The 26,923-nt window shown below is 51.8% G+C and overlaps 1 protein-coding gene and 1 non-coding gene across 4 annotated transcripts in view; one reads left to right on the top strand and one right to left on the bottom strand.

The window, feature by feature from the left end:
• Map3k21 (mitogen-activated protein kinase kinase kinase 21) overlaps positions 1 to 11,081 on the top strand; it is a 37,907-nt gene extending 26,826 nt beyond the window's left edge. Inside the window, exons 6-10 of one of the 3 annotated variants that reach the window (XM_046432102.2) lie at positions 675 to 797; positions 4,993 to 5,143; positions 5,460 to 5,557; positions 7,399 to 8,151; positions 10,105 to 11,081. In XM_046432102.2, the coding sequence (XP_046288058.1) occupies positions 675 to 797; positions 4,993 to 5,143; positions 5,460 to 5,557; positions 7,399 to 8,151; positions 10,105 to 10,490 (1,511 nt within the window). In that variant the 3' untranslated portion in view covers positions 10,491 to 11,081. Of the gene's footprint in view, positions 1 to 674; positions 798 to 4,992; positions 5,144 to 5,459; positions 5,558 to 5,986; positions 6,189 to 7,398; positions 8,152 to 10,104 lie in introns of those variants that run through there. The other 2 variants (XM_046432103.2, XM_058575010.1) reach the window with 2 other exon arrangements.
• Positions 11,082 to 11,163: 82 nt separating this feature from the next.
• Positions 11,164 to 11,236, bottom strand: Trnas-uga (transfer RNA serine (anticodon UGA)). Its single transcript has one exon. It is a non-coding gene; the product is annotated as a tRNA-Ser (tRNA).
• Between the last annotated feature and the right edge of the window lie 15,687 nt (positions 11,237 to 26,923).

The raw sequence follows: 26,923 nt of genomic DNA, 5'->3' as shown, positions 1-26,923 counted from the left end.
CCCACCTCTGCCCAGCCGTAAAAAACGGCCCTGTGAGCGGGAGATCAGATAAGCAAAGGTTCGTCTCAGCACCTCCCAGAAAGATGCCCGAGAGTTCCTTTCCCTGTGCCCCCAGGTTTTCTGGTTCTCCCCTTCAGCCTCCCTGCCCTCTGGCCATGTTGCTCTGTCATCAGAGTCCCTCAGTTGGGGCTTCGCTCTGCCCCATCCAGCCAGGCGAGGACAGCCTGGAGAGTGTTTGTAGAGTGCGCCTCTGTCTCACTCACCACAGGGTCCTGTGAAGTGCTTGGTGCCCTTCAGGGGGTGAGGGGACGGGCTCCGAGCAGTCCTCCCTGCTCTCCGTGCATGGTTTGCCAGTGATGGGCCTGGCCTCCTGCTTCACCTTTGTGTTTAACCGTCTTCAACTGCACGCAGGTGACACTTGCCAGTGGATCAAGAGCTGTGTAATGACCCAGGAGCATTTCCCTGCGTGTCATTGTACCTGACACAGAACCTGTCAGTCATTCTCTGGAACCCAAGTTGAGGACAGATAAACCAAAATGAGAGACAGACTCTGAAATAGCCTTGCTCAGTGCTTGCTTACAGCAGTGTGTGCTTTTATTGCTGTGCACAGAGGACGTGTGGATGAAAATAACGTAACATTGTGAAATCTTGGTTCTTTGATTTGTATCCAACAGATTTCCAGCACAAGATAACCGTGCAGGCCTCACCCAGCCTGGACAAGCGCAGGAGTCCGGACAGCAGGAGCCGCAGCCCGCCCAGCAGCCCTGCCATGCTGCCCCGGCTGCGGGCCATCCAGCGTGAGCGCCCCTCCCGTCGCTCCTCTCTTCACCCTGTCCTTTGCTTGCCTTGGATTCAGACCAAGCAGACGTGTTTTTACAGCAGGCCGCGGTCTGCTGTCGTGAACAGGTGCAGCAACTATCTGGAAAACACGCTAAGGCCTCAGGCTCCTAAGGCCAGTTTCCTTCTGCTCACGACCACAGGTGACCTGTGGATTCTGTGCAGTGTGACGTGGGCAGGCTCAAGTGGAAGGTGAAGCCCTTGCTCTTGAGACATTTTGTTCATGTCCACGTGCAAAATTAACACCAGCTTGTTAAGCCATACATTGCTAAGTTTTTGGATATTTCATAGTTGTAAACTGTCATGCCTTTGTTTTATTTGTTTATTTTATTATTATTATTTTATGCAGTGCCTCACACGTGCTAGGCAAGCATTCTGCCACTGAACTACAGCGTTAGCCTCTTTCGCTTGTTTTTTAAGGGAAATTTAGTCTACTTTAGGTTTGGCCAACCGAATGCTTCACAGTACTGCCCGGGTTGTGGTTTTAGAGACAGCGTTCCCTGGAGGAGCTCGGGTCTGCACGAGCTTCTTTGTGCGCTGAGAGTTGCGTTTAGACCCTGGGTCGCAGTTGGTGGAGTGGGATGAAGAAGAGCATTGATTCATTTTTTCCCGAAGGCAAGTCCTCACAGACCCCACGAGCAGACTTGGTGAGGACAGAGTGGGTGATGAGAGTGTCAGTGGGCTAAGGCCGTTACCACTCAGCTCATCCATTCACAGCTTCTCTCCTTTGTCCACTAAGCTCCGTCCTCTTGACTTATCTTCCTTATTTGGGGAGAAAAAAAGTCCATAAGAAAATTTCCAGCTCTGAACTCCATTTTTTTTTTCCTTTTTATTAATGAAAACCCTGGTAAGCGGCAGGGATTTTAATTTCTTGGTAAGCTCCTGGACTGTCTCCTCACAGTGCCATCGTTTTTCTGTAAATGGTCTGTTCTTCTGAGAAGGCTTCTTTTTTTTTTTTTTTTTTGATAAGGATCTTTCTTTAAAGCTGTGTTTTATACCTTGCCTGGGCCTGGGCAGTCAGGGCTTAACTGTAGGAAGGAGAAGGTCATTGGCCCTCCTCCTCTGCCCCCTGCCCTCGCCTCCTCCTCCACCCTTGGGAGCGCCCACTCTCGGACATGGGGAAGTGGCACTGGGTAGCCTGACAGCACCCAAAATTTGTCCTGGACGAAGGAGATACTTTAGGGATTTCAAACGACTTCCTTCCTGTGCAGTGGGCACAAGGCCAACTCAGAGTGGGCACCCCCAGTGCTCAGTCTTAGCGACGAGCCGTTCTGATCCCAGGATTCCTAGCAGGACCGACTCTAGTGGGGGACATGGGCCAAGGTCCTCCCAGCTCAGCATGGCCATCTTCGTCCAGCCTCGGCTGCTGCACAGCCGCTCTTGTTGTCTATGTCCCTGCCCCAGCCCGGCTCCCCAGAGGTCCTGTGTTCTCACAGTGTTTGGCATGGAGGGCAGTAGGGCGTGGGTGGACTTTGGCACAGACTCTCAGGGGCTGGACCCCAGGCTTGGCCCTGCCCCTGAGACGTGGATCGAGTTCCCTTGACTCCTCAGCCCTGCGATGCTGTTCTGTGAGCTGAGGGTGACGGTGGCCTGGGAATCCCTGGTGCGCAGAGGCTCCATGTGTGCCGAGCATTGCCCTCCCATCTTGCTTCCTGCTGCCCTGTCACCACCCCCGGGGCTCTTCCTGGCTTGCCCTGCTCCTCTGTCTGGAGTCTGCCTTTCCCAGCCTTGGCCTGTGTTCACTGTGGAAATCCGGCCTCTGGTAGGTGTTTGGGGTACGGATAGGCACACCCGGCCGAGGGGCCTGGGCTGCCTCTGCCTGCAGAGGGTCAACGATGTCCTCTGGCTCTGTTTCCCTGGACACGTGGGTGGACTTGAGTGAGAAACATTCGTTGTGCAAGAGCCACTAAGCACTTATTTTGCCAGCAGGAGTCTGAAGCAGAAGGAAAGGTGTTACAGTGGGAAGTAGCAGGGGCATGGGGTCAGATCACCACGCCAGCAAGAGAGAGCTCCGACCCAGACGCGTCTTAAGGGACACCCAGGGAAAGGGTCTCAGTGTAGGCTCGACATGGGCACAGAGGCAGTTTTCCGGCACGGTGCAGAGAATGGTCGCTGGCAAGCTGCACCAGTGATTGTGCAGAATGTCTCCTTCCTCACTGTCACCCCCGCTGGCTCCCCTGGTGACTGGCATTGCCATGTGAGACCATGTTAGGGCCTGCTTCACTTTGAGAATGAGAAACACTAAGATTCGCTCATTCTGGAGATTTCAGCTTTCAGGGTGCAGACTCAGGTCGAAGGCTCAAAGCCAGGACAGAATGCACCTGCCCCCTGTCGGACAGTCAGAGCTTCCTGACTGTGGTGCCTGCTGCCCTGTCCACCCTTGGCCTGTGTCCCGGTGACAGTATCAAGAGGGATGGTAAACTTTAAGCCTGAGTCTTTCCAAGGAGTGGCTGTAAGCTGGAGATGCCAGGAGCGCCCTTGACTCCCCGCCTCGCTCATCAACCTGCAGGATAAACAGAAACCTAGGTAGCTCTGCTGACTGAGGCAGAGATACCACACCCAAACCTCCAATAGCAGAGACCTGGGGGCCTGTCTGATGGCAGTAGCAACCTGTGTCCCCCGGCACCTGCTGTATTTAAGCTATATTCTAGGGGCTCCATGCTGAGTTAACCCACTTAATGCTTAGCCCAGTCCCTGGGTGGGTGCCGGTGCCATCCCCAGCTGAGGTGCAGGCAGGACCTGACCTAAGTAGGTAGTGTCGAAGCAAGCCTCTATTCAGACCACAGAGCTCAATAAAGGCTTATTTTTGGGGCACTGGGAATTGGACCCAGGGGCCCTTAGCCTCTGAGCCACATCTCCAGCCCTTTTTGTATGTTTCATTTACAGACAGGATCTTGCTAAGTTGCCTAGGGCCTCACCAAGTTGCTGAGGCTGGCGTTGAACTCAACAATCCTCTTGCCTCAGCCTCCCGAGCCCTAGCCACTGGGATTACACCATGCCCAGCTCAGAAAATGTTTAGACAGGGAAAAAACAGGAGTGCATCAAGAGAGGAAGGAGAGGGGGATGGGAGGAGGAGGAGGACAAGAAACCAAGGACTGTCAGGCTCTCTGCAGTTGTGTTGTTGAGATAAACTGGGGTCTGGCCTCCTGACTGCCGCAGCCAGTCCATCCTCCCCTGTTCTGTGAAGACTCCTCCTGAGAGCAGTGAGCGCCTGTTCCAGAGCGTTAGACAGGTGTGTGCGTGTGCATCAGCACATGTGTATGTGCACATGTTTTAAAATTTGGAAAAGAATGGAAACATAGAAGCCACAAATCGTCACACCCAATGCCTCTGGTTTTTAAATGCCCCCCCCCAGGAAGCGGCCCGGCCCTGTGCTGCGGGCAGCCTCCCCCAGAGGCGAGCCCCAGCAGGAGCTTGCTATCTTCACCCCCCACAGCGTGTACACGCGTGTGTGGTGTGTGATGCTGTGTGTGAGCGTGGGGTCGTGGCGTCCGTCCCTCTCTCCACGGCCCAGGACTTCCTGCAGGTGCCCTTCCTGCTCGGCTGCTGGACATGCCTGGTGTTTCAGGTCTGCTTTTCTCCCTGGGGCTGATCATTTCCCCAGTGGTTTCCAAATCCCCCGAAGGCAGGGGCCCAGGAGGAAGCAGATCAGCAAAGTAGGGGCACCAGCCTGCTCAGACCTGCGGGGCGAGAGTAAAGGCAGGACAGGGACCTTGAGTATTTCCAGATTATCCAGGGCACCTGTAGCCAACCCTATTGCTCCTGAAAAATCAGGTTAAGCTACAATTTTAAAGCATGTGTTTGTGTTTCAAGCTTAAAACTTAGATTTTTTTTTTCCCAACATTAGGGTACTGAGTTTATTTTAAGTTAAATGTTCAGTCTGGTTCCTGCTTCAGAAGTTAAAATGCACACCTCGCTGTCTCAGAACATCAGATGGATAAATCCAATCTCTGCTGTTAATTTCCATCAAATTTTCCATTAATTCTGCCCACTTGCCTTGCTGTTTTTCTGATTAGGAAAGTGGATTTCCATTGGTCTGGATAAGATGTATCTGCCCTTCCTTGTTTTCGCATTTTGAGTCAGGAGGTCTCGTGGCTGACGGGTTGTGCATGTGGCTTTAAGCCATCGTCGCTAATGATGATGCTCTTTGTTTAGTGACTTCGGAGGAGAGCAATAAAACGTGGGGGAGGAACGCAGCCTTTCAGCAAGGAGAATTTGGAGATATTGGAAGGAATTTCAAGAGAAAGGGTTGTACGTGGGGACCAAACTCAGTTCAAATGCAAGAAAGAGCCGATATCAGAGAGAGGTAGGTGTGTGGGGGTTCGGGGTATGCTCTGAGGGCTGCGGCCGGGCCAGCCCAGGCTGTTGGCTAGACTCGGATTCCAGAAAGCAGCCAGCATGAGAGCCGCTGGCTTTATTAAGTGAAGACTCAGTTCACTGGCTAAAAGTTCCTGACATGTTTCTGTCTTGTCTTAAGGTCCGTGTACTTAGTTAGCTTTTGTTCAAAGCTCAAGGGTGAAATGCACTTCCTCTGCACCTTTGAAGCTTTGGCTGAAGCGTAGGTACCCAAACCTGGTGTGTCCTACGGTCCTGTTACGTGACACACAGTCTGTCTCTTGCAGGATCAGGCCTCTCTCGGATGGAAACAGCCCTTGGTCGTTTCACTTAATAAAAAGTCAGAAATCCACGCCATTGGCTTCGTTATTTGTGGACCAGCCAGGTAATGGTATTGCTGGGAGTGGTTAGCTTGGGTTTCGACCCCATGGGGGGCTTTTCCTACCCAGTCCTTATGGCGAAGTCAGTAGGCTCCAGTTGGAATTTGGGGAATTTATAATTCCTAATCTTTACCGGAAAATTCGCTGACACGCTTTATACTACATAGACCCAATTTATTTAGGATAGGAGGTAGCAAAATGAACACATCGATCTGACAGTTCTGTTGAGAGGAAGAGCTGACACGAGGCTGAAGACACGGGAATCATTGAAAAGCCTCAAGGGCACTAGTTAGCAGAGAAGAGTTTGGCCTCCGCACTTGACAGCGTCAGGAGGCTCAAGGTTCTGAGTGTGATGGAGACATGAACAGTGTTTCTCTGGTGTCTTCTGGGTGATTTGTGGGCTCGATTTCCCATGCCCGTTTCTCTTCCTGGAGGGTTCTGCATCCAGGCGGGGCGAGGGAAGCTGTGCTGGAGGCAGGGCCTCCAGTGGAGGAGAGGAGGACACCCGCGTCCTGGGTCGTCCAGCTTATAAAGCACACTGCAGGTGCCGGAGGAGGAGGTGCTGGAGAAGCTAGAGGCTGTGTCACGGAGGCTTCAGGAGCCCGATGGCAGGGTTTTCCATTGGATCAGCCACTGGTGAGCACATGTGTGGTGGGAGTACTAGCCTCCTCTGCAGCTAGTGTAAGTTCTAGGGATCTCTAGGCTCCCCGGCCTTTGGGGGTGTCATCCCCTACTGCTGTGGCCCCAAGCTTTAACTTGGGCCTGTCTCAGCACAGACTGCTGGTTCCACCCCCAGGGCTCTGCTTCACTGGTCTGGGATGGGCCAGGAATTTGCCTGTCCTCAATTCCTAGGGGCTGCTGGGGTCCAGGGGACACATTGAGAACCACTGGCCTCTATGTGACGCTCTTCTTTATTATTATTATTATTATTATTATTATTTTTTTATTTGTAGATACACCTGACCGTAGGATATATTTTGACATATTATGCACACATAGAATAGGTGTAACTTGTTCCAAGTATGGTCCTGTTGTTGTGGTTGTGTATGTTGTGGGGTTATATTGGTTGTGTGTTCATACATAAGGAGACCAAAGATGTGCGATCCATGTTCTCTTTTCTGTTCCCATCCCCTCTCCCTTCCCATCATTCCCTTTGTCTAGTCCAATGAACTTCTCATCTTCCCCTCCCTTGTTGTGAGTTGGCATCCACATATCAGAGAACAGTCTGCCTTTGGTGTGGGGGCCTAGCTTATTTCACTAAGCATGATAGTCTCCGGTACTATCTGTTTACGGGCTGATGCCATAATTTCATTCTTTATGGCTGAATAATATTCCAGTGTGTATGAGTGTCACATTTTCTTTATCCATTCATCTGTTGTAGAGCACCTAGGTTGGTTCCATGGCTTGGCTCTTGTGAACTGAGCTGCTGTGAATATTGAAACATCTGTGCGTGCAATGGTCTCGCCCACAAGACGTATTGTAGATGCGGGTCTTCGTGTTTATACGGGGCATGAGGAAGCAGGAGTATTCTGCGTGTGCACGTGTGTGCGTTTTGTAGCTCCAAGACTTTCTTTCCAGGAGGTGTCTGTCACGATGCTGGGGAGGGAGGCTTTCTAGAGGGTAGGGAACAGCAGGGGCTGTCCTTCTGGCCCATCTCTGGGGAGCTGAGCTGCAGGACCTGGAGTCTGTCCTTAGAGTGCTAGATGGGTCCCGGCCCTCCGGAAGGACTCTGTGTGCCTTGGGTTAGGATGTTTACCGGGAGGTTTGAGCTCTGCTTTACGTCACAGTTTCACTGATCTCTGCTGCAAGACGGTGCCACATTGTCAGTGTTTGTGCTTTTGTTTAGGGTCCTGTGAGGAGCCAGCCCCTTCCCCTGGCGGGTCCGAACGCAGAAGACCAAAGCCAGTGAAGGTGCCCGGACAGGCCTGCGTTGACCTGCCTCTTTGGAAAGATGGTCAGAAAGAGAAGCTGGCGGAGGCTGAGAGCCAAGAGGAGGGGCCCCCGGCCAGCCCTGCCACGGGCTCCTCTCGGGTGATGCCTGTGGCCAGCCTGCAGGGACCACCCCAGAGAAGGAAAACAGACACGGCCTTGTACAGGTGCACGGCGTTGCTGGCCTCGGTGGCTTTGGGGCTGGATGTCAGGGACCTTGGCAGAGCGCAGGCTGCTGAAGAACCGCTGCCCAGGGAGGAGAAGAAGAAGCGAGAGGGGCCCCTGCAGTGGGCCACCAGGTCCCGCACGAGTGCCAGCCCACCCCCGAGGCTGCCGAGCCCCTCCGCCTCGCTGCCAGGCGCTCCCGGCCCTCCCTCCACACCCTCTCTGGCCACCAGGTGCTGGCTGCAGACAGACGGCCGCGAGCCACCCGAGGGCAGCATGCGTGTCCCTGGGGACCCCGAGGTGCCTGCTCCGGATTTCTGTCCCTCCACTCTGGGCTGCAGCTGTGAGCCCAGCCCTGTGCCAGGGACTGAGGCTGGTCACACTGGGCTGCATGGCGCTCCTCCTCTCTGGGAGCAGGCACGTGGGGACGCGCCTCGTTCCCCAGAAGACAGAGCACGGCAGAGCGGACGACCTGCATCTGGGGAGAGAGCTTCTCCGACCCCAAGTAGGTTGCCTTAGTTGGGGGCCAGCGCAAAGCTCCATGGAGAGGTGGCTCTGTCTGCTGTGCTTTTCCCCTGGAGATTGCGTTCAGTAATTGACTGCTTTTACGTGGACCTCTGCATTTGTCCTTCTCTTTCATTTGATTTACTCTAACGAGAGTTTGGGTTCTGGGGAGATGTCCTTAAATTCAGTGACCGAGGGCACAACGTAGGCAGGGAAGGCGAGCCGCTGGCGTTAGTGCAGATGACAGCCGGGGACACAGCGGGACCAGAGCTGGTGGCAGCTGCTGCGTCCTGCGTCGGGGCTGCCCTGCTCTGTTCCTGCTGCGGGGAGGGCGGCGGGCACCTCCATGTGCCAGGGCTGGGTGACGAGGCGCAGGCCGCAAGCACACCCAGGAGGTCGTGTGCCCGCAGTGGCTGGGTTGGTCCTGCATAGCTGCCTCCTGCTGCATCCGTTGACTTCGCCCAGTGCTCCCATGCGGCTGCCACCACCCAGGAGTCCTTGTCCTACCTTCTTCCCCCCCCCCCCCCCAGGACACTAATCACATGGGATGGGGCCCACCCTGGTGGCCTTGTTGTGACTTCATCATCTCTGTAGAGACCCTGTCCACCCTCAGAGTCGGGGATGCAGTGTGTGGATTTTAGGGGACGTTCTGCCGTGTAGCAGGGCACCCAGTGGCACACAGTGCACCACAGGCCGCCGTGAGGCCTGCGCCCAGGTGTGGATGCTGCCGAAGGAAAGTTGATTTCCACAGGTTTTCCTGGTCCACTGAACAAGGTACAGAGGTGTCTCTGACATCGCAGTGGCACTTGCAGATGACAAAGCCTCTGACCCAAGTGGCTTCACCTTGAGGGGACTCTGTGGACATGGGGTCATCACAGAGGCAGGGGTCAGAATTCGTGGGAAAGCAGTGGTGCCTGGGACCCTGTAGCCACCAGGGATCCAGCCCTGGGTCCCCTGCTGCACTATGCCTGCCCCCCTGTCCTGTCCGCCTGTGAAACTTGACTAGTGCTCACATGATCAGATGGTGTGGGTTTGAGCAGAGGGGCGGTCCCCTCTGAGACCCCTGGGGGTGGTCCTCTCTGGTACTGACCTTTGAAGACACTGGTTACTTGGGAAGAGCAGGTAACTTAGAGGCACAGGACTGAGGCTCAAGGTTCAGTTAAGCGTCTGCATGTGGCAGCTGTGATCCTAGGAAAACCATGGCCCACGTCCTCGTTTGGAAGCCTTCAACACCCCGTAGTGTCAGTTAGTGCGGAAACTGGGCTCAAGCTTGCTGTGTGACAGTGGGCAAGTCACCTGACCATCCTGGGTCTGCTTCCCTTCAGTCAAATGGGATTGATTATTGTTCATTGGCATCTATGAGCTCCTACTGAGCCATGAATTGGTCTGCAAGTCAGTGGGTGCTGGTCTTAATGGATGCACAAGTCAGGATCCCAGCACAGTGACCCTATGAGAAGCCATCCTTGGTCTTGCTGGAAGCCAGTCACCTGGTGCTTCAGTACCAACAAGAGAAGAGGGACCTGACCACCTTCCTACTCTTGTCAGTTTTTCCAAATCCCAACCTAAAACTGAAGTTTAACGATGTCACCCATTGTTTCTGAACGTCCCACATTTATTCCAGTTTCCTGCATTTTGAAATCCACCCTGTTCAGAAACGCTGTGGCAGTGGCCGCTGGCTAGAGCACCTCATGGTTCCTCTGCTCCTTTACATGCAGGATTTCCATGCGTTGGTGCTCTTCCTAATTTTGGGGTACTTTCTCCCCAAAAGGAATTGCATCCTGACGTGTGGAGCGTGATCGTGGAGGGTCTGCACGGAGGGTCTGTGTGCTGCTGTCTGCTCTTGGTTGTGCTGAAGCTCCTTGCGGGGGGTGTTCAGGTGAATGGTCATGATTTCTTTGAGCGTGGCTGTCTATGTCTTTCTAATCGCCTGTGTCTTGGCTCTCCTCACTGGCAGGTGCTCCTGGGGCCTCTGAACTGCCACCTCCGGCCTCCCCTGGCCCTGCTTGCGACTCACAAAGCGAGGTCCCTCCTGAGCAGCAGCCAGCTGTCATGGTCATGCCTTGGCCGCCCCCTGCTTCCTCAAGAAGCCCATCCAATGTGCCACAGGCTGTCCCACCGAGGGCAGGGTCCCTTCCTGCGTGGGTGGTTGATGGTGGCCACACAGGACCAGGCCCCACCTGCCTTCTTGGTGCCCAGGACAAAACTAGGTTCCAGGCACCGTCCTTGCTGGACGCCGATGTGGAAGGGCCAACCAGGGAGGGCATAGTGCCCCTGTGCGGTTTGCAGAGTGCGGCTCGCCCATCGGCCATCTGTGCCCTGGAGAGGAAGTTTCTGACCTAGTGCCACTGCTGTTCTGGCATTTGCCCCCAAGACCTCGCCTGCACCTTTAGTGTGTATCCAGCTGCTGTCCTCGAAGCTGTGGCCTGGAGACTCTGTGACAGAATCACAGCTGGAACGTGCTGGTGCTCGAGTGAGGCTAGCCTGTGGACGTCCTCTGAGGCGGCCTCTGCCCTCTTCAGCAGCTGTGGATGGGTGTCCAGGAGCAGCAACCTTTTCGTTCTCCAGTGGAGTGTTGAAAACACCAGTCACACGTGCCCACTGTGCTCACAGACATCACCTGTTACAAACATTCATGTCACCGGGCTTCACGTTTCTTGGTTAGCCCAGGGTCATCCCAGCCCAAGCACCCTAACCCCTGCCAACGCAGGAGGGATGGTGGTGCTGGAATGTGAGCCCTGTGTCCTCACTCCACCTGGTGCTTACACGGATGATCTTATAGTCATAAAATCAACCACCGGGTTACAGGGTCAGGAATGGCTCAGCAGGAGCTCATGGATTTGCCTAAGTTTCTCATCCCTTCTGTCCCTGGATTGTGTCATGTAGAAGACAGACAGTAGATATTAAAGTCTTTTCATACAATGAAAAACTAAATTATAGACATTGCTTGGTATTTTATTTTTATTTATTTATTTTTTAAATATCTTCATTTTTATTTATTTATTCATTTTTTTTTATGTGGTGCTGGGGATCGAACCCAGGGCCTCACGCGTTCAAGGCAAGTGCTCTACCACTGAGCTACAGCCCCAGCCCCTGGTATTTCGTTTTAAATTGTGCTTCAGTCAAGGGACAACCTTTCAGGGGCTCATCCGCCCCAGGGTAGGGCCAGTGGAGGAAGCTGGGAGCTCCATTCAAAGCCACTCTGCAGGAAAATTTGAAGCCATTATTTCTTCAAATATTTTTCCCAGCTACGTTTTCTCTCTCACGTTTAGGCCCAGCATTTCTCGGGAACTGTCTTCCTGTTCATTCATTCATTCTTTTCCCATAATCTTTATTGATCTTTCTTCAAATACCCTTTCTTTCCCCTGGAGACAGGTCTCACTACATTGCCCAGACTGGCTTTGAATTCCTGGGCACACAAGCCGTCCATCCAGGTCTCTGAAGCTTCTTTAGTTCAAATTTACTGTCCAGCCCTGTGGTCAGATGTTCATTTTGACTAGTCTGTTTTCCACTCCATGACTTCATTTTCCATAATGTTTACCTCTCTGTTGATGTTCGTTATTTGATGAGGTGGCAACATCTGCCTCCCTTTGCCTCTTTAAAAACATTTCCCTTTCATTCACTGAACACATTTACAATAGCAGTCTCAAAGGCTTTGTGAAGCCTGAAACTTGGGTCCTTTCTTAGGCCATTTCTGTTTCTCTGGTGCATGGGTCATGTTTCCCTGTTTCTTTGTGTTTCGTGCTTTTGGACTCTGGATATTTAAGGTGCTGTGTTGCAGCAGCTGTGCACACTGGTGTCCCTCACCGCCCCCTCCAGGTCCCATTTTGCTGTATCTGCTTGTTTGTTGGGCTATCTGCTAGTCTGCCGTGGTGGAGCCTGTTTCCTCCATGGTGTGAGGCCTTTGTGTCACCGTCCCTCAGCAGGCTCTGACTTGGCCATGCACACTAGGTCTGGGATGACATGGTGCAATGTGGTTCTTCTTTCCTGGTCTTGCTATGTTGCCCAGGTTGGCCTTGAGCTCTGTGCTCAAGTGATCCTCCTGCCTCAACCTGGATAGTCAGCTGAGACCACAGGTGCATACCATCACATCTGGCTCCTTGCTTCTTAGTTCACATTTACCCTCAAGTCTCTCCAATCAAGTTCATCTGTTAATCATGTGCTTCCTTGGCCTCACACCCCTGGTCAGCCTCTAGTAGTTGCTGGGTAATTGTCCTGTTATTTTCTTTATGTCCTGGGGCACAAGGTGCTCACAGCCTGTTCCAGTTCATTTCAGGCAGATGTAGTTTGGGGGCCAGGATTTCAGGAGGACCCTGCTGAGCTGTCCCTGCTGATACTACCTGATAAGCCCACAGGCCTGGTTTAGGTCGTTGCTTTCAATGTAGAGGAGCCCTGGTCTTGAGAGTGCTCATAGGCAACATCACGAGCCCTGGGTGTCCTAAGGGCCGTTCCATAACCACTTGTAGAATGATTAGTGAATTCTTCTTATTTCACAGATGAAGAAACTCCATCTCAGGGAGGTCAGATAAAGTGCTGGATTTGAATCCAGCCTGCTTCTAACCCTCTAATCTGTTTAAATCCTTTTTCTTTTTGATTTTTTTTTCTTAGTTATAGTTGGACACATACCTTTGTTTTATTTATTTTTATGTGGTGCTGAGGATCGAACCCAGAGCTAGGCGAGCACTCTACTGCTGAGCCACAACCCCATCCCCATTTAATTCATTTTAAAGCACAGGGAAAAAGTTTGCTAGATATTAGTTGGTTTTCAATAAATGCTATTGCTAATGTGCTCATTAAAGAGCAGTTAAGAAAATAGTGTAGACTACAACTGGGATGTGGAGGACTTTGGGAGTGCCAGCCTAAGCTTTGGCACTGTATTTTGCATTAAAAAGGAGCAATTACAGGTTTTAATTTGGAGTACCTATTACATTCTCCAGCAAACATAACAAAATGAGATACATGTTTATAGAGGAGAATAGATATGTTATAGAGAATAGAATGTCTATAGATACATGTCTAGGAAACTGGCTCAGGCGACTGTGGAAGTGCCAGGTGTGAGGTTGGCAGGGCAGGCAGTTGGGCTGCAGACCCAGGGAGGAACGGATGTCACAGCTCCAGTCCAAAGGCCTTGTGGTCTGGTGCACACCTGTAATCCCAGCAGCTCAGGAGGCTGAGGCAGGAGGATCATGAGTTCAAAGCCAGCATCCACAACTTAGCAAGGCCCTGTCTCAATGAAATAGAAAAGGGCTGGGGATATAGCTCAGTGGTTAAGTGCCCCTGGGTTCAATCTCTGATACAAGGGGGGGAGGGGAAAAGGATCATGTGGAGGCCTTGAAGTCTAAGGTCAAGGTGTCAGCAGGGTTGGTTCCTCTCGAGGCCTCTTTTCAGCTTGCAAATTCTCCCTGTGTCCCTACCTGAGCCCTCTGTGTGTCTGTGTCCAAATGTCCTCACCTTTCCAGGACATCAGCATGCCAAATGAAAGTCTGCTGTGGCCTTTTGTTAGCTTGCTCACCTCTGTAAAGAGCCCTCTCTAGCCACTCCTCTGCATCTGCTGTAGTCATCCCTCAGCATCTGCTGTGGGGGCACAAGAGGGCTGTGCTCAACTTGGCAGGGATTGTAGAGCAGATCAGACAGGGAGGAGGATGGTCCCTGAGGACGGGATACCACCAGCTGTCACAGCAGGAAGGTAGGGAAGGGTCCTCTACAAGAGGACATCACAGAGGGAAAGAGCAGGGCTCGGTTGGGAGACCTGGGAGACCGTGGCCACACAACGGGTACGAGGGAGAGCCAGGACCTGGCTTTGGAAGGCTCTTTGGGGTTCTGAAGGATGACAAATTCCAGAGACACCCATAGGATCTCTGAGAAAAAGTAACAAGAGCCGGAAGGTGGGTGTGCAAAGGGGGAGGGACAAGTGGCCCAGGGGAAGACCCAGGGAGCGGAAGTCAGGGACAATCACACAGCACTCTCAACCCCAGGTGAGCACCTCTGAGTGGCCATTCTCAAAGCCATGGGCTCTCCTTGCCTCTAACCAGACATGGGAAGGGAATCCGACGTTCATACGTTTTACTAACAGCCATGGCCATGTTGAGTGGAACCTGCCTACAGAACCCAGGCGGGCGACATCAACCCAGAACCATGACTCAGGCCACGTCACCGCATCTCCCCCCTGTGCTTTCCTACAGTGTGAGGAGAGCACAGGGCACCCACCATGTTTGAAGCCACCCATTCCTAAAACCAGAGAGTAGGAATGATGTGTTTGATGCTGTCCCCCTGGCCATGCTGACTGGTCTGCAGGGCCCGGCAGCCGTCTGACCTCTTGCTGCTCCTGCAGATGGCCAGGAAACCCCTGCCAGTAGTGCAGGGTCCTTCTCCTCCTGGTTTGGACCCAGCCCAGCAGGATTGGCTTGAGCAGGGCACGGCTGTAGGTAGAGCCAAAGCCCAGGCTCTTGACAAGGACCCCCAGGCACAACCCTCATACCACAGAGATGGTGGACACTTCCTCTTGGACACTTCCCTGCCTGAGTCTGTATGGAAATGTATTACTTATTTGAAAAAGAGATTCTAGGATAGCCCAAAATGACCTGGTGACCCCTGGCTGTGTCAGAACTGAGGGATAGTTAAAGGGATCTGTCCTGTTGCTTAACAGGTGTTAAACTTTTAGTACGCCACGCCCTCTTCTCTAAACAGGCATTCATAGGTGCGATGGTTCCAGCCCTGGAGGTGGGAGTAACCCACCCTCATCTTCCCCCCAGCTCTGGGCTCTGCCTGCTCCAGAACTGGAGGTTTCCGTTGGGTTTCCACGTACTGGCCACCAGATGGCGCCATGTGCACGTCATTTCACACGCAAAGAGGCCCCAGAAAGATTGTAAAATCTGGCAAATTTCACACCTTGGAAGAAAAGGCATAACGGTAGATGTGATTTGGGAAGAGGAGGGGAAACAGAAAATGTTTTTTCTATAATGGTCACATAGCAACAAGGAGATCTTAATACATAGATCTGTTCCAAACAGACAAGGAAAACACAACCCCCAACACACAGTGCACTTAAACACAACCTGTGAACTTACACCTACAACACACACATGCTTAAGTTCATAACATACATGTTAACCCACATCACACCCAGAACAGAAAACAGCACACACCACACCAGGGCTGGAAAGTGAGGGTGCAACCTACAGGGATGACATTGAGGGGTCCTCACCAGTGACGTGCCCAGGCCTCCAGTCATCAGTGCTGACTTACAGGAAGTACAGAGAGGAATCAAAGCAGCATTTGAGATTTACCAAGATAACAGAAGAGTGACAGAATTGAAGGGTTACATTTATATTCAACATGCTTTATATTAATCAGTCTCCATTGAACCACTGGGGCAGGCCAGGTCCTCTATGGTGGAGGAGGAGGCAGGAGGACTCAACCCACTCCTCAACTCCGCCCCTTCCCCACCTTCCCTCCTTCCCTCCTAAAATCACTTAGTGGCTGCCTGTTGTGACCAGGGCCTGCCTGACCCATGCTGGACCAGGGCTCTGCTGTTCAGCTCCATCCCCAGTCCTTTTTAATTGATTTTGACACTGGGTCACAGTAAGTAACTCAGAGTGGCCTCCAAGTGGGGCTCCTAGTTGCCTCAGCCTCCAGAGTAGCTGGCAGGACAGGTGTGCACCACCTTACCTGGCTGCATATATGTGCTCTGTGTGTGTGTGTGTGTGTTACTCTGCGTGTGTGTACGTGAGTTTGTCACTGTGTGTGTGCTTGTCACTCTGTACGTGTGTGTGTGAGTTTGTCACTCTGTGTGTGTGTTTGTGCATGCTTGTCACTCTGTACATGTGTGTGAGTTTGTCACTATGAGTTTGTGTGTGTTGTTCTGAGTGTGTGTATGTACGCGGTGCTGGGGAACACGCCAGGGCCTTGTGTGCACCACATAAGCTCTGTTCTGAAGGCCCACATCCCCTCCATGATGTCAGAACCTCGTGGCCTGAAAACCTGCTCCAGGCCCCACCTCTCCATACTGTGGCACTGGGGTCAAGCTTTCGACTGGGGCATGGGAGGAGCGCACACTCTCAAACCACAGCACCAGAGAAATGAGGGCCGAAGGCCTTGGGGCCCCTCATGTGGGGACTGCTTTGGGTTGATCTGAAGGACACTGGACAGGGACTCACCGCTGGATGGAGACAAGAGAGAGCTCTGGCAAAGGCAAATTCACGATAACTGTAAAAACTAGCACTGCTGGGGCTGGCGTGGTGGCTCAGTGGTAGAGCACCTGCCTAGCATGTGCTAGGTGCTGGGTTCCATTCTCAGCACCGCATATAAATAAATAAAATAAAGGTTCATTGACAACTAAAAAAAAAAGAAAGAAAGAAACTGGCACGGCTTTGGTGTCCCCACGTTTAAGGCAGCGAATGCAGGCAGCCCATCCCTCCAATTGTTAGTGGACGTTACTGAACACAGGCACACACGTGGGCCACTGGGTCACCAGGAACTGATGGGGGGTGGGGTGGAGCTGCCTAGCAGCTGTGATCAGTTTCGCTTGAGTTTCACTTGGTGCGTCTCCGTTCATGCCAGCGCTCGTGTAACCTGACAAAGGCTGCTCGCTCGGCTCCTTAGTGTAATCGCCCTGTGATTCCCTCCACGTCATGTGGGATTTCATGTTTGTAAAACCAAAGCCCGGCACTACCTTTCTTCTTTTAAGGTCAGGAGCGGTACTGGCTGTATGCGTGTTAATTGTATTTTGGGATGCCTATCCCTGGGGTGGACTGTAATCAAACCCTTAAGGTAGTGGAGGTCTATGATCACACTCCCTTCAAATCAAAAGTAATTGAGAGGTGCAGGGGTTATATAAGTCACCTTTTAGTTGTGGCATTTTGTTCATGACCCTTCCTACTCTGCACTTTGAAGGGGAAGTTTGAGCAGAATAACATTATTGGTGTTTTTTGTGTGAACATTCCAAGAGAAATGGCTCTCAAACATGGAAAACGGCAAAATCGCACCCCGGGGAAGACTCCCACTCGCATTAGGGCTTGCACTTCCCAGCTTGCTCTTCTTGCCTCAGCAGGTAGGTAGAGGGGCAGAAGAGAGGCTTCTGACGGCAGTCCATCCCCAAAGCCTCCCCGCCCAGCAGCGTGCCCCCGGGGACATCCATGTGGTCTCCCTCTGTCTATCCTCACACTTTTCACATTGCACCCCGCATGTTGAGGGATCTTCTCTCAGTTCCTGCAGGTATTCCATGTCCAGATCTAGATCAATGCCAGAGTGTCATGTGCCCTGTGCTTACTCAGCGGTGTCCTTAAGTGAGCTTTAGAAACCCCAAAGGCCTCATTTTCTTAATCTACGAAACAACAACAACAAAAAGTCCGTGGCCTACATAGTAGAAGAGGATGGGTCAGCAAATGCATGCAAAGCCGCATGTGGCTCCTGACCTGTAATGGACCCTGGTGAGATGTGTCATGACCATCGCTGGCTGTTTTTCTGCGGACGTCAGATCTTGCCATCAGGTGGACTGCCGTGCATGGGGAGTTCTTGGTCACGGGTGCGCTAGTTCTCAAAACCTATTTGAAACATCTCTCTGTAAGGCTCAGAAGGAACCACACCTGACTTTCTGGGCACCGACTTCTTGGAGTGTGTGATTTCATGAAGCGCCCACTGTGTCTCTTCTGTATCACTGTAGCACACCTGAATGTGTGTTAAATGCCAGTCAGGCCAGGGGGGGCACAGCGTGGGGTGGACTGACCACAAGTGGTCAAGGTCCACCCCCTGGCTCCGTTCTCGAGTGTTTCCTTTGTTCACCTTTGCCCAAGTCCTTCCTGGTCTTTCCTGCACCTTACTTTGTCGGCCAAAACATTGTTCCAGTCTTGCTATGAATTCTCTGTACTGTTCAAGTACAGGGACTCAAGCAGCTCAAATCAATTGCCTGGATAAAGCAATAGTAGTGGAAAGTTCTCTGGTGGTGACTAACCATGCACAACTGAAGTCGGGTTTTCTCCCAGCGGAGAGCCTTTTAAACTTCTATAGCACGTAGGCGAAGGCTGTGCACAAAAGTGATTATTTTTCTTTGAATTTCAAAACCTAATTCATCATCTGAAAATTGCCAGGAACATTGTGTGACTTATGAAAGCCTCCTTTGCCAGTAAGTTCACGTAGGAGGCAGTGTCCTAGCACTTCCTAAAAACACCACTGCCAGAGACATTTCCTGCTGGAGCTGATTGGCTGCTGGCATGGTGCACACCTGGGCATCTCCTCAGAGCGAGGCCATCAGCCAGGGGATCCAGCTGTGTCTTTGACGGCTCTTGAGGAACCTGGGGAGGCGCTGGGCGTCATATGCAAGGTCGCGTTATTTCATTATGTTTTATACATCGTCTCCAGGGCTTTTAGCAGGAGGAATAGGTCACAGGTCAGCGATTGGGTGGTCTTAGCATCTGTCAGGGGGTAGGCCTTCTCCCCTCTTCAAGGGAAGTCAGAGTTGGTGTGAAGAATAAGATGGTGGTAGCCATATGAGTTTCATGACGGGCTTTTGAAACTGGGTAAATTGAATAGGAGTCTTTTCATTTCTTCCATGGTGATCTTTTTTGTATTGTAAGTCACTGAGCATTAGTCCAGAAGTAAATTCTTGTAACTCATGATTCTTAACTGGAACTGCAGCTCCCAAAACGTGCCCAGTGTCCCCCACCTGGTACTTGAATCCTCATGCATCATGCTCCCCTCCAGTGGGGTGGTCCTAGTGATTGGCTTCTGTTAAACATGTCACGGGTGGTTGGATTTTACCTCTGGGATTAGGTGACAGATGACTGTCTCATCTTGCTCCCTCTCTTGCCTCGGCTAAAAGCCAGCTGCTGGGCTCTGAGCTGTCCTGTGGTCAGCAAACAGGATGGGGAACTGAGGAAGGCTTCCAGTCAACAGCCCGTGAGGGACTGAGCCCGGAGGAGCTGTGTGGAGTGAGCACAGAGGGTAAGCTGTGCCAGCTCCAGCACCCCAGCCACCCTGCGGCCCACCTCGTCATCACAGCGTCCACCATGCAAAGGATGTTCAAATGGCCTGGGGCCCTCCTGATGGTGCTGCGATGGAAGGCAGAGGTTGGGAAACCCTGGGATAGAAATGTGTCAGGCCACAGGCCAGTCTGTGAATCCAGAGTCCATGTGCATGGAAGCATGTCTCCGCCCTTCTAGTGAGTTCCATGCACCCCTCTTTCCATGAACACCACGCTGCTATTGCTGTGGTTCGTATGTCTGGTACTGTAAGAGTTGTAACAGTTCTTTGTCAGTATTTTTTCGTAATTCCTGACTCTTGACATGTCCACATAGACACTAGTTTACACACACACACACACACACACACAGTGGGGTCTGGTAGAACTGGGATTGCCTTGACTCTGCATCAATATGGGAACAGCTGCCATCGTCACCACACTGGGTCTCCTGACCCCTAAACGTAGGGATCACCTGTATTCATTCTCGTTTTCCTTAATGTCTACCAATAATGTTTTATAGTTTTCACTGTTGAGATTATACATATCCTTCATTAAACATATCCTTAGTATTTGATGGTTGTTGGCATTATTATTGCTTCTCTGTATTGAATAAGAGTATAGTGACTTATTAAAACAATTCACGAGCTCTCTTCTTTATCTGTAGGTCTTTGGGTGTCCCACGAGCTCTAGGGGGCAGCCCTTTTCCTTCCCCACACTTCTGCCGTGTGTTTCCATTGCCTTGTTCAACTGGTGAGAACTCCAGCACAAAGCCGGATGTCCAGGTGGCCAGTCCTGCTGCTGACCTCAGGCAAAGCTTCCAGAGTCTCCTCTTCACACGTGGCCTTCCCTGGACGTTTTTGTTGCTGCCCTTTATTAGCTTGGGAAATTGCTTTTGTTACTTGGTTAAGAGTTTGATTCACAAACAGGTATTATAGTCTATCAAAAGTTTTTTCTTCATCTATTAAGATAATTGCATGATTTTCTTCCTTTTTTATGTGAATATGAGGATTGCATCAATGGATTTTTTAAGTATGATTCAAAGTTCGCCATCCTGGAATAGACCTTCTTGGTCATAATGCATTATTCTCCGTATTCATCACTGGATCTCACTAGCTTCTAATTTGTTTAGAATTCTTGCAACAATGCCAATAAGAGCATTTGGCATGAATTTTATTTTCAAGTTCTTGTTCAGTTTTTGAAATTCTCACTTTTCTTGTTTTCTCCATAAGACTTTTGATGTGCCATTGTCAGAAGCAGGAAGCCAGGGCTCTGGGGTCTCACATCTTCCAATGAATCAAGTGTGATTCAGCAGCTGGGAGATATAGACACCCCCACTCATCCTCAGGTGGGTCTCTTCGTCCTGCTGGTCCTCGTTTAAAGGTGGGTTTTGTGGCATAACTTTCCATCTTCCATCTCAGAAAATAGCTCCATTATTGAGGTGTCATTTTTATTCTAATAATTTTATTTTAATTTGCTTTTTACCACTGTGCTTCTAAACTGCCTGGTTCCCAGACATTTATCAAAGGCGCCTGCCACAATAAAAGGCCCGGGGCCTGGCTTTGTCCTCCTCTTGATTTTATAATACTGAAAACACTCCCTACTGAGAAGCTTAGCATTCAGTGACGTCACTGGAGCAGAGTCCAGAAGACCAAGGGGGAAGGAAACCCAGGGAGGAGCAGGCTCCTCAGGGAAGCCACCGCTGAGGCGCTGGAAGGCTGGTGGCACAGACCGAGCAGGCTGCTGTCCGGCTCCTGGCAGATGCTCCAGAGGTGCTGTTGCTTTATACCCAGGTCCACCGACTGAATTCCACTATAAATATTTTGGAACAAGAATTTTCTCATGCAGCACAACATACCAAAACCCAAATTTTAGCTGAGAATCAAGATATTATGGTACTGTTGTTCCAACCCCTGTTTTCTCTTCCTTTAGTTATACAGTGAGAGCATGTTTCCTTCACCAGGAGCAGAAGACTGCCAGAGTCCAAAGGACACCAGCATTGATTCCAACTTCCTATGCTCACCTGTGTCCCTGTGGGCCAGGTGCAATGACAATGGCCTCTTTGTCAGTGCAGACTGTGGTCTCTCCAGTCACCTGCATAACCTTTATCAAGTGGCTTAAGATTGCCTGAAAGCTGCTGTCCACGTCTCGTTCAGGTGACATCGGTTCAGTGCCAAGACTACGCAGGCGGGAATCACTCCCTGTGGTTTGAAAAAGAAAATGGATGTAACAGATGGCTGGGGGCCAAACTGGGTGTCCAGTCAAAGGACTTCACCCATTAATTAACTCTCTCAGCAGAAGAAATCCTGCAGCTCCCGCTGCACCCCTCAGCAGACAGGCTCTGCCCCTCAGCAGGCACTCCCTCTGACACTGTCTTCCATGTCCTCCTGGGGACTCCCTCAATGTCCCTCAAGATCCAGGTGAAGGATGTGCTTCTCAGCAAAGCTTTGCTCTGTTCCATCTTTGCCTAAGAATTTCTATGCATGTGAGGTAACTTGCACTGTGGTGAATACTTCATGTACGTTTTGATTATTATCACGTCCATTTCAAAAGTTGGGAAGTCAAAACTTTGAAAAATTTAAAGGTTGCCCAGGATAAAGGATCCAGTGGCAGGGCTGGTATCCCACTGTTCCCCTGCAGGAACCACCCCAGAAGGACTCTGCTCTGCCTCCCGCTGGCTGATCCCAGAAATGCCTTTTCTGTCTTGGAGCTTGCCCTCCCCTGGCAGAAGTTCCTGACATTTGAGGTCCTTTCCCACCTGCTCCTGAGAGAGGCCATCTGCCTTCAGAACCTTCTCCCTCCCCAGACTCACACGGATCTTAAAGACCTGCCCAGATTCCAGAGCCTTCTATGCAGCCCCTCCGTATCTCCTGGGTTTCTCATTGTTAAATGATCTGCCTTTAAGTTCATGTTACAATTTGTAAAAATGTGGAATCTATGAAGTTCGGCATGAGTTGACCACATAGCTGTCTTCTTCCCCCAACCTCCACTTCCAAACAACATTTTTAAAATTTAGAAGTCATGTTTCTTCTCTTTAGAAAGTTTGAGGGAGAAAAAAAAAGTACACTTTAAGGATTTGCTTTAGGTAACCTCCCAAGGTGTTGTATATTGGGATGGGGGCACGTGTTTTTCTGCATGCTTTTCAAAGCTGACAAGAAGAAAAGGCACACAGAGCAATTCCCGGCACTGTGTCAGGCACACACACGCAATACGTCCTCATTTTAAAGGTGAATGGGGGAGAGGACCACTTTGAGTACAAGTATTTGCTTATTTAAGAAATGTTTCTCAAGGCCTTCCAAATCCCGGCATTGTTTCAGATGCTAAAGCACCTAAAAATTATGAGACAAACTTATGACATTATCGATTTATTCTGCAAATGTTCACTGAATACCCACCACATGCCAAACTCCATACGACGTGCTGGAGGTCCAGGGGAACAAACCCTTGCCCGCTTTGGGCGGACTCCTCAGCAGACGGGACATTTTTGGCAGAAGAGGAGGGGCACTCAGCCCTTCCACTCACCCAGGATTACCCACACCAGCTTTGGCCATAAGGAGGGGACACAGGCATCCGTAGCCCCCCACCTACCTCCCTTCTGGTAACGCCAAGCCTGGTCCTGGCTCTGAGAGCTCACAGCAGGGGCTGAGCCCTCTGAGGGCCTGTGGGTGTCACTGTGGCATCTTGGCTGCTGTCCTGAGTGCGAGACTTCTCCTGAGTAGCTTGGAACATGGGGGGCGGGGGACCCTCCTGTCTCCCAGGGGCCTGCAGAACACTTGCTCTGGGGGACTTTGCATGGAAAGCCAGAGGCCGGAGCTGGGTTCCTTTCCATCCTGCGTTCTTGACCCTGCCAGGCTTTAGGCCTCTTACCCTCTGGGTCCCTGAGCTCTGGGCCCCCCTGTGCAAGGTCCTCTCCTGCCTCCCCAGGTCGGTTCCCTGTGGGGCCCTGCTCCTTCCCTTCCCCTAACATCCCGTTGCCCTTTAGTGCTCAGGGTAGCCAGGGCTGGTGCTGTCTGGCGCCGTCCCCATTGATGACAGGCCCAGGAGACCTGGGATGTGCGTGAACCAGTGGAGTGGATGACTGAGTGGACCTCAGTGGCAACTTCCCTGGGGCGACGAGTTCTCTTACACTCCGACCCAGCTTCTAGTCCTGCCACAGACTTAGCCCAGGCTGAGGCACCTGCTGTGATGGCGCCTGCTTCCTCCCCTCCCCGCAGATCTCCTTGTCAAGACACCAAGCCTGCCTGCCTTCCGCCAGCCTTTCCAACATCTTCTTTGGGGGCAGCTAGTGCGGCTGGGGACAGAACCAGGGCCTCGAGCCCAGCAAGCTCTACCGCTGAGCCTCACTCCAGCCCCATTCAGAAATCTTTACATTAGGGTAAAATATCCACTAAAAGAGTAAATGAATAAACTTTCAGAATTTTCAATTCTGATAACCCTTTTGTATCGTTAATAGCTTATGAGTTTGGGATATCATATTGTGGGTCTTCCTAATGTGTTAAGTCCTAACTAATATTTCAGAGATAGATGTAGTTCTTCCAATAGATTACCCTTTCCACGGATAGCAAGCAGAAACCAGAAGGTTAACGAAGCCATGCTCACTTGAATATGTCCAGCTGCATACACGGGGCTCAGGCTGCAGCCACACCATGTGCAGGGACCCAGCTCTGCCTTGGTGGAGCCTGGTACAGCTCTCCCTGGGGCGTCCTCCCTTGGGGCTGGGAGAGGAGGTGGGTGGGGCAGGCTCCGCCCCTGTCTTCAGAACAAAAGCCTGCACCTCCTTTAGAACCCATGGGGGCAGGAGCCCGGCAGGGAGGCTGCTGTGACCCTGGCAACTACCATTCAAACCCCTGCTGCCTGCCTCCCCTGCTGGCCTGAGCCTGGAGTTGGAGAAGAGGAGCATGCCCCTCTCTTCAGTCAGAGCTGAAGCACAGAGGGCACCGACTCCCCAGGAGGAGGAGCAGTGGGTAAGGAGAGCTGGCCCACCGTCAGGGGTTTCTGCCTGGGGACAGCGGCATTCTCAGGCTTCCCTGCACTGCCCAGGCCCAGTCAGTACTGTGTGAGTGTTCACCACCCCGTGTGTGTGTTCACCACCTCTGTGTGTGTTCACCCTGCACTGTGAGTGTGTGTTTACCCCGGCACTGTGTGTTCACCCTGCACTGTGTGTGTGTTCACCCTACACTGTGTGTGTTCACCCTGCACTGTGTGTGTTCACCCTGCACTGTGTGTGTTCACCCTGCACTGTGAGTGTGAGTGTATGTTCACCCTGCACTGTGTGTGTGTGTTCACCCTGCACTGTGAGTGTTCACCCTGCACTGAGTGGGTTCACCCTGCACTGTGTGTGTGTGTTCATCCTGCACTGTGTGTGTGTGTTCACCCTTTGCTGTGTGTGTTCACCCTTCACTGTGTGTAGGTTCACCCTGCACTGAGAGTGTGTGTTCACCCTACACTGTGTGTGTTCACCCTGCACTGTGTGTGTTCACCCTGCACTGTGAGTGTGAGTGTATGTTCACCCTGCACTGTGTGTGTGTGTTCACCCTGCACTGTGAGTGTTCACCCTGCACTGAGTGGGTTCACCCTGCACTGTGTGTGTGTGTGTGTTCATCCTGCACTGTGTGTGTGTGTGTGTTCACCCTTCGCTGTGTGTGTTCACCCTACACTGTGTGTGTTTACCCTGCACTTTGTGTGTGTTCACCCTGGCACTGTGTGTGTTCACCCTGCACTGTGAGTGTGTGTTCACCCTGCACTGTGAGTGTGTGTTCACCCTGCACTGTGAGTGTGAGCGAGTGTGGCTGTGGTGCTCTGGCTCCTCCAGGGGCAGCTCCACGGTGGCCAGTGCTGGCGTTCCCTACTCCTGCCCCTTACAGACGCGGCTCAGCGGAGTCTGCAGTACCAGAGCACACCCTGGGGTGCCCAAGTGGGGCTGCCTAGTGGGGCTGGCTCCGTTTCCTCATCTTGCACCCTGTTCCCGGGAGGGGGGCCGTCTTTCCTTCAGAGCCCGCCCTCTAGGCAGGAGAATTCTGAGTAAAAGAAGGTCATCCCTGGCTTGTTAGCAACCCTTGAGTGGTTGCCAGGGGAGACCTTCATCAGCAACAGTGACATAAATCCAACATCCACAGAGTGATTAAAAGTGTGTAAGCAGATACACTCTTACACCCTCACTTGGTCCTTCAGAACAACCTGCCTTGGATCATTTCAATGATTGGAGGCCTGGAGATTTCAGGGTTTGGGCCACATCTCACAGCCCATGAGTGGCCCATGGGACTCTCCCAGTCCCACACTAGGGCTGGCACCTTCCTTCTAGCCTGGGCAGCTGCCTCCAGAGCTTCTGCTGGAGAATACCACCTGCAGGGGGATCCTCACAACCCTCCTGCCTCCCCCGGTCAGCCAGGGCCAGAGCAGGCAGCCCACTGCCCTAGGCTGCAGGGGCCTGGCAGAGCCCACCCTGCTCCCAGAGCGTCACTTGCCCCCGCCCACAGGTCAGAGCCCAGCAGCACTATCTTCAGAGCCTTCCTTTTCTCCCAACATTGGGGATAATGAGACGTGGCAAATTGCTTCTTCTAAGCACTGTTCATCACGAGGCACAGATGAGTTTAATGACAGGGGACGGGAGTGCAGACCCTGAGAATGAGGCACACTTAATCAAAAGTCTGAGCTTTCATTTATAAATGGCTTTTCTTTGTTGTAATTTCCTACTGAGCGCAGTCTTAGTAGCTGTAATCTTGGAATTAAATGATCAGATCCTGCGATGTCCATTAACCTTGTCAGTTGGGGGTAATTATTTCACTGGAGGTGAAAAATATGACATTTTTCAACGTGAAAAAGTGCCTAGCAATGTCTGTGGACAATTTCATCTGATCTCACAGGATTTGCTTGTGAAGGTTCCAGAAAGGCAAATAGAATCGTGATTAACATCTGAAAGCTGTTTCTCCGGGTCTGGCTGGCTGAGTTGTCAGAAGGTCTGAAAGCTGAGTATTTAATAACAGGCTTATGGAAAAACGGATTCAGATAAAAGCTTGGTCTCCCTTTGTATTTAGACTCCTTAGATCCCAACTGCAGGGAGATTTCAACACAGTGTCAGGCAGGGGCTAGGACCCCAACCCCAAGGGGCAAAGAACAGAGGGTCCTCTGTCGCGTTTCTCACGACTAAAACACTCAGGGTCACTCCAGGTGAACTGGGCTTCGTGAAATAACCACACAAGAGATAGAGATACATTTTCTTTGGGTCCTGTGGTGGCTCCTCTGACCTTAAGGGTCCACAGAAAGAGAGAAAGAGAGAGGGTACGTGCTGAATCCTTTTATTGAGGAGAAGCCATTCAAATGAGGCGAGGGGTCAGGTTTCAGGGGGTTGAGTCTAGCTTAGTGATGTCTGCTGGCAGCAGGTTGACTGACATCTAGGAAGGCCACACCCAAGGGCAGAGCAAGAGAAGGGGACACACAAAGGGAGCTTCCATGGAACATTCTGTCCCAAACAGGGCAAAGGGGTAGGATTACAAAGGAACAGGTGAGTATAGCTCCTGAAGACATGCCCTCAGCTTCCTGGGCTGGGACAATGCCCAAGTCACCAGGAAATGTAGTGATTGGTCAGAGCCTCTTGCTTCAGGATGGAAAGCCTGGATCCTTCAGAGGGGCTCCCCACAGTCCTCCATGGAGGAGGCGTTCCCGGGCCTCTGGGAAGCAGGGTACAAACCCAAACCAAAAACAGAATCAGCAGGAGAGCAAGAGGAAAACCAAGGCTCCAAACCAGGAAGGAGGTGGCCTAGAGGGCTCAGCATCCATCCTCAGCCTGTGCCTGGGAGCCGCTCTGCAGGTGAGGGTGCCCCAC

Source organism: Marmota monax, unplaced genomic scaffold (assembly GCF_021218885.2).
Source record: "Marmota monax isolate L192 unplaced genomic scaffold, Marmota_monax_Labrador192_F-V1.1 WCK01_AAM20220418_F8-fsc00071, whole genome shotgun sequence".
NCBI lineage: Eukaryota > Metazoa > Chordata > Mammalia > Rodentia > Sciuridae > Marmota > Marmota monax.
This window is presented reverse-complemented; position numbering and strand designations above follow the sequence as displayed.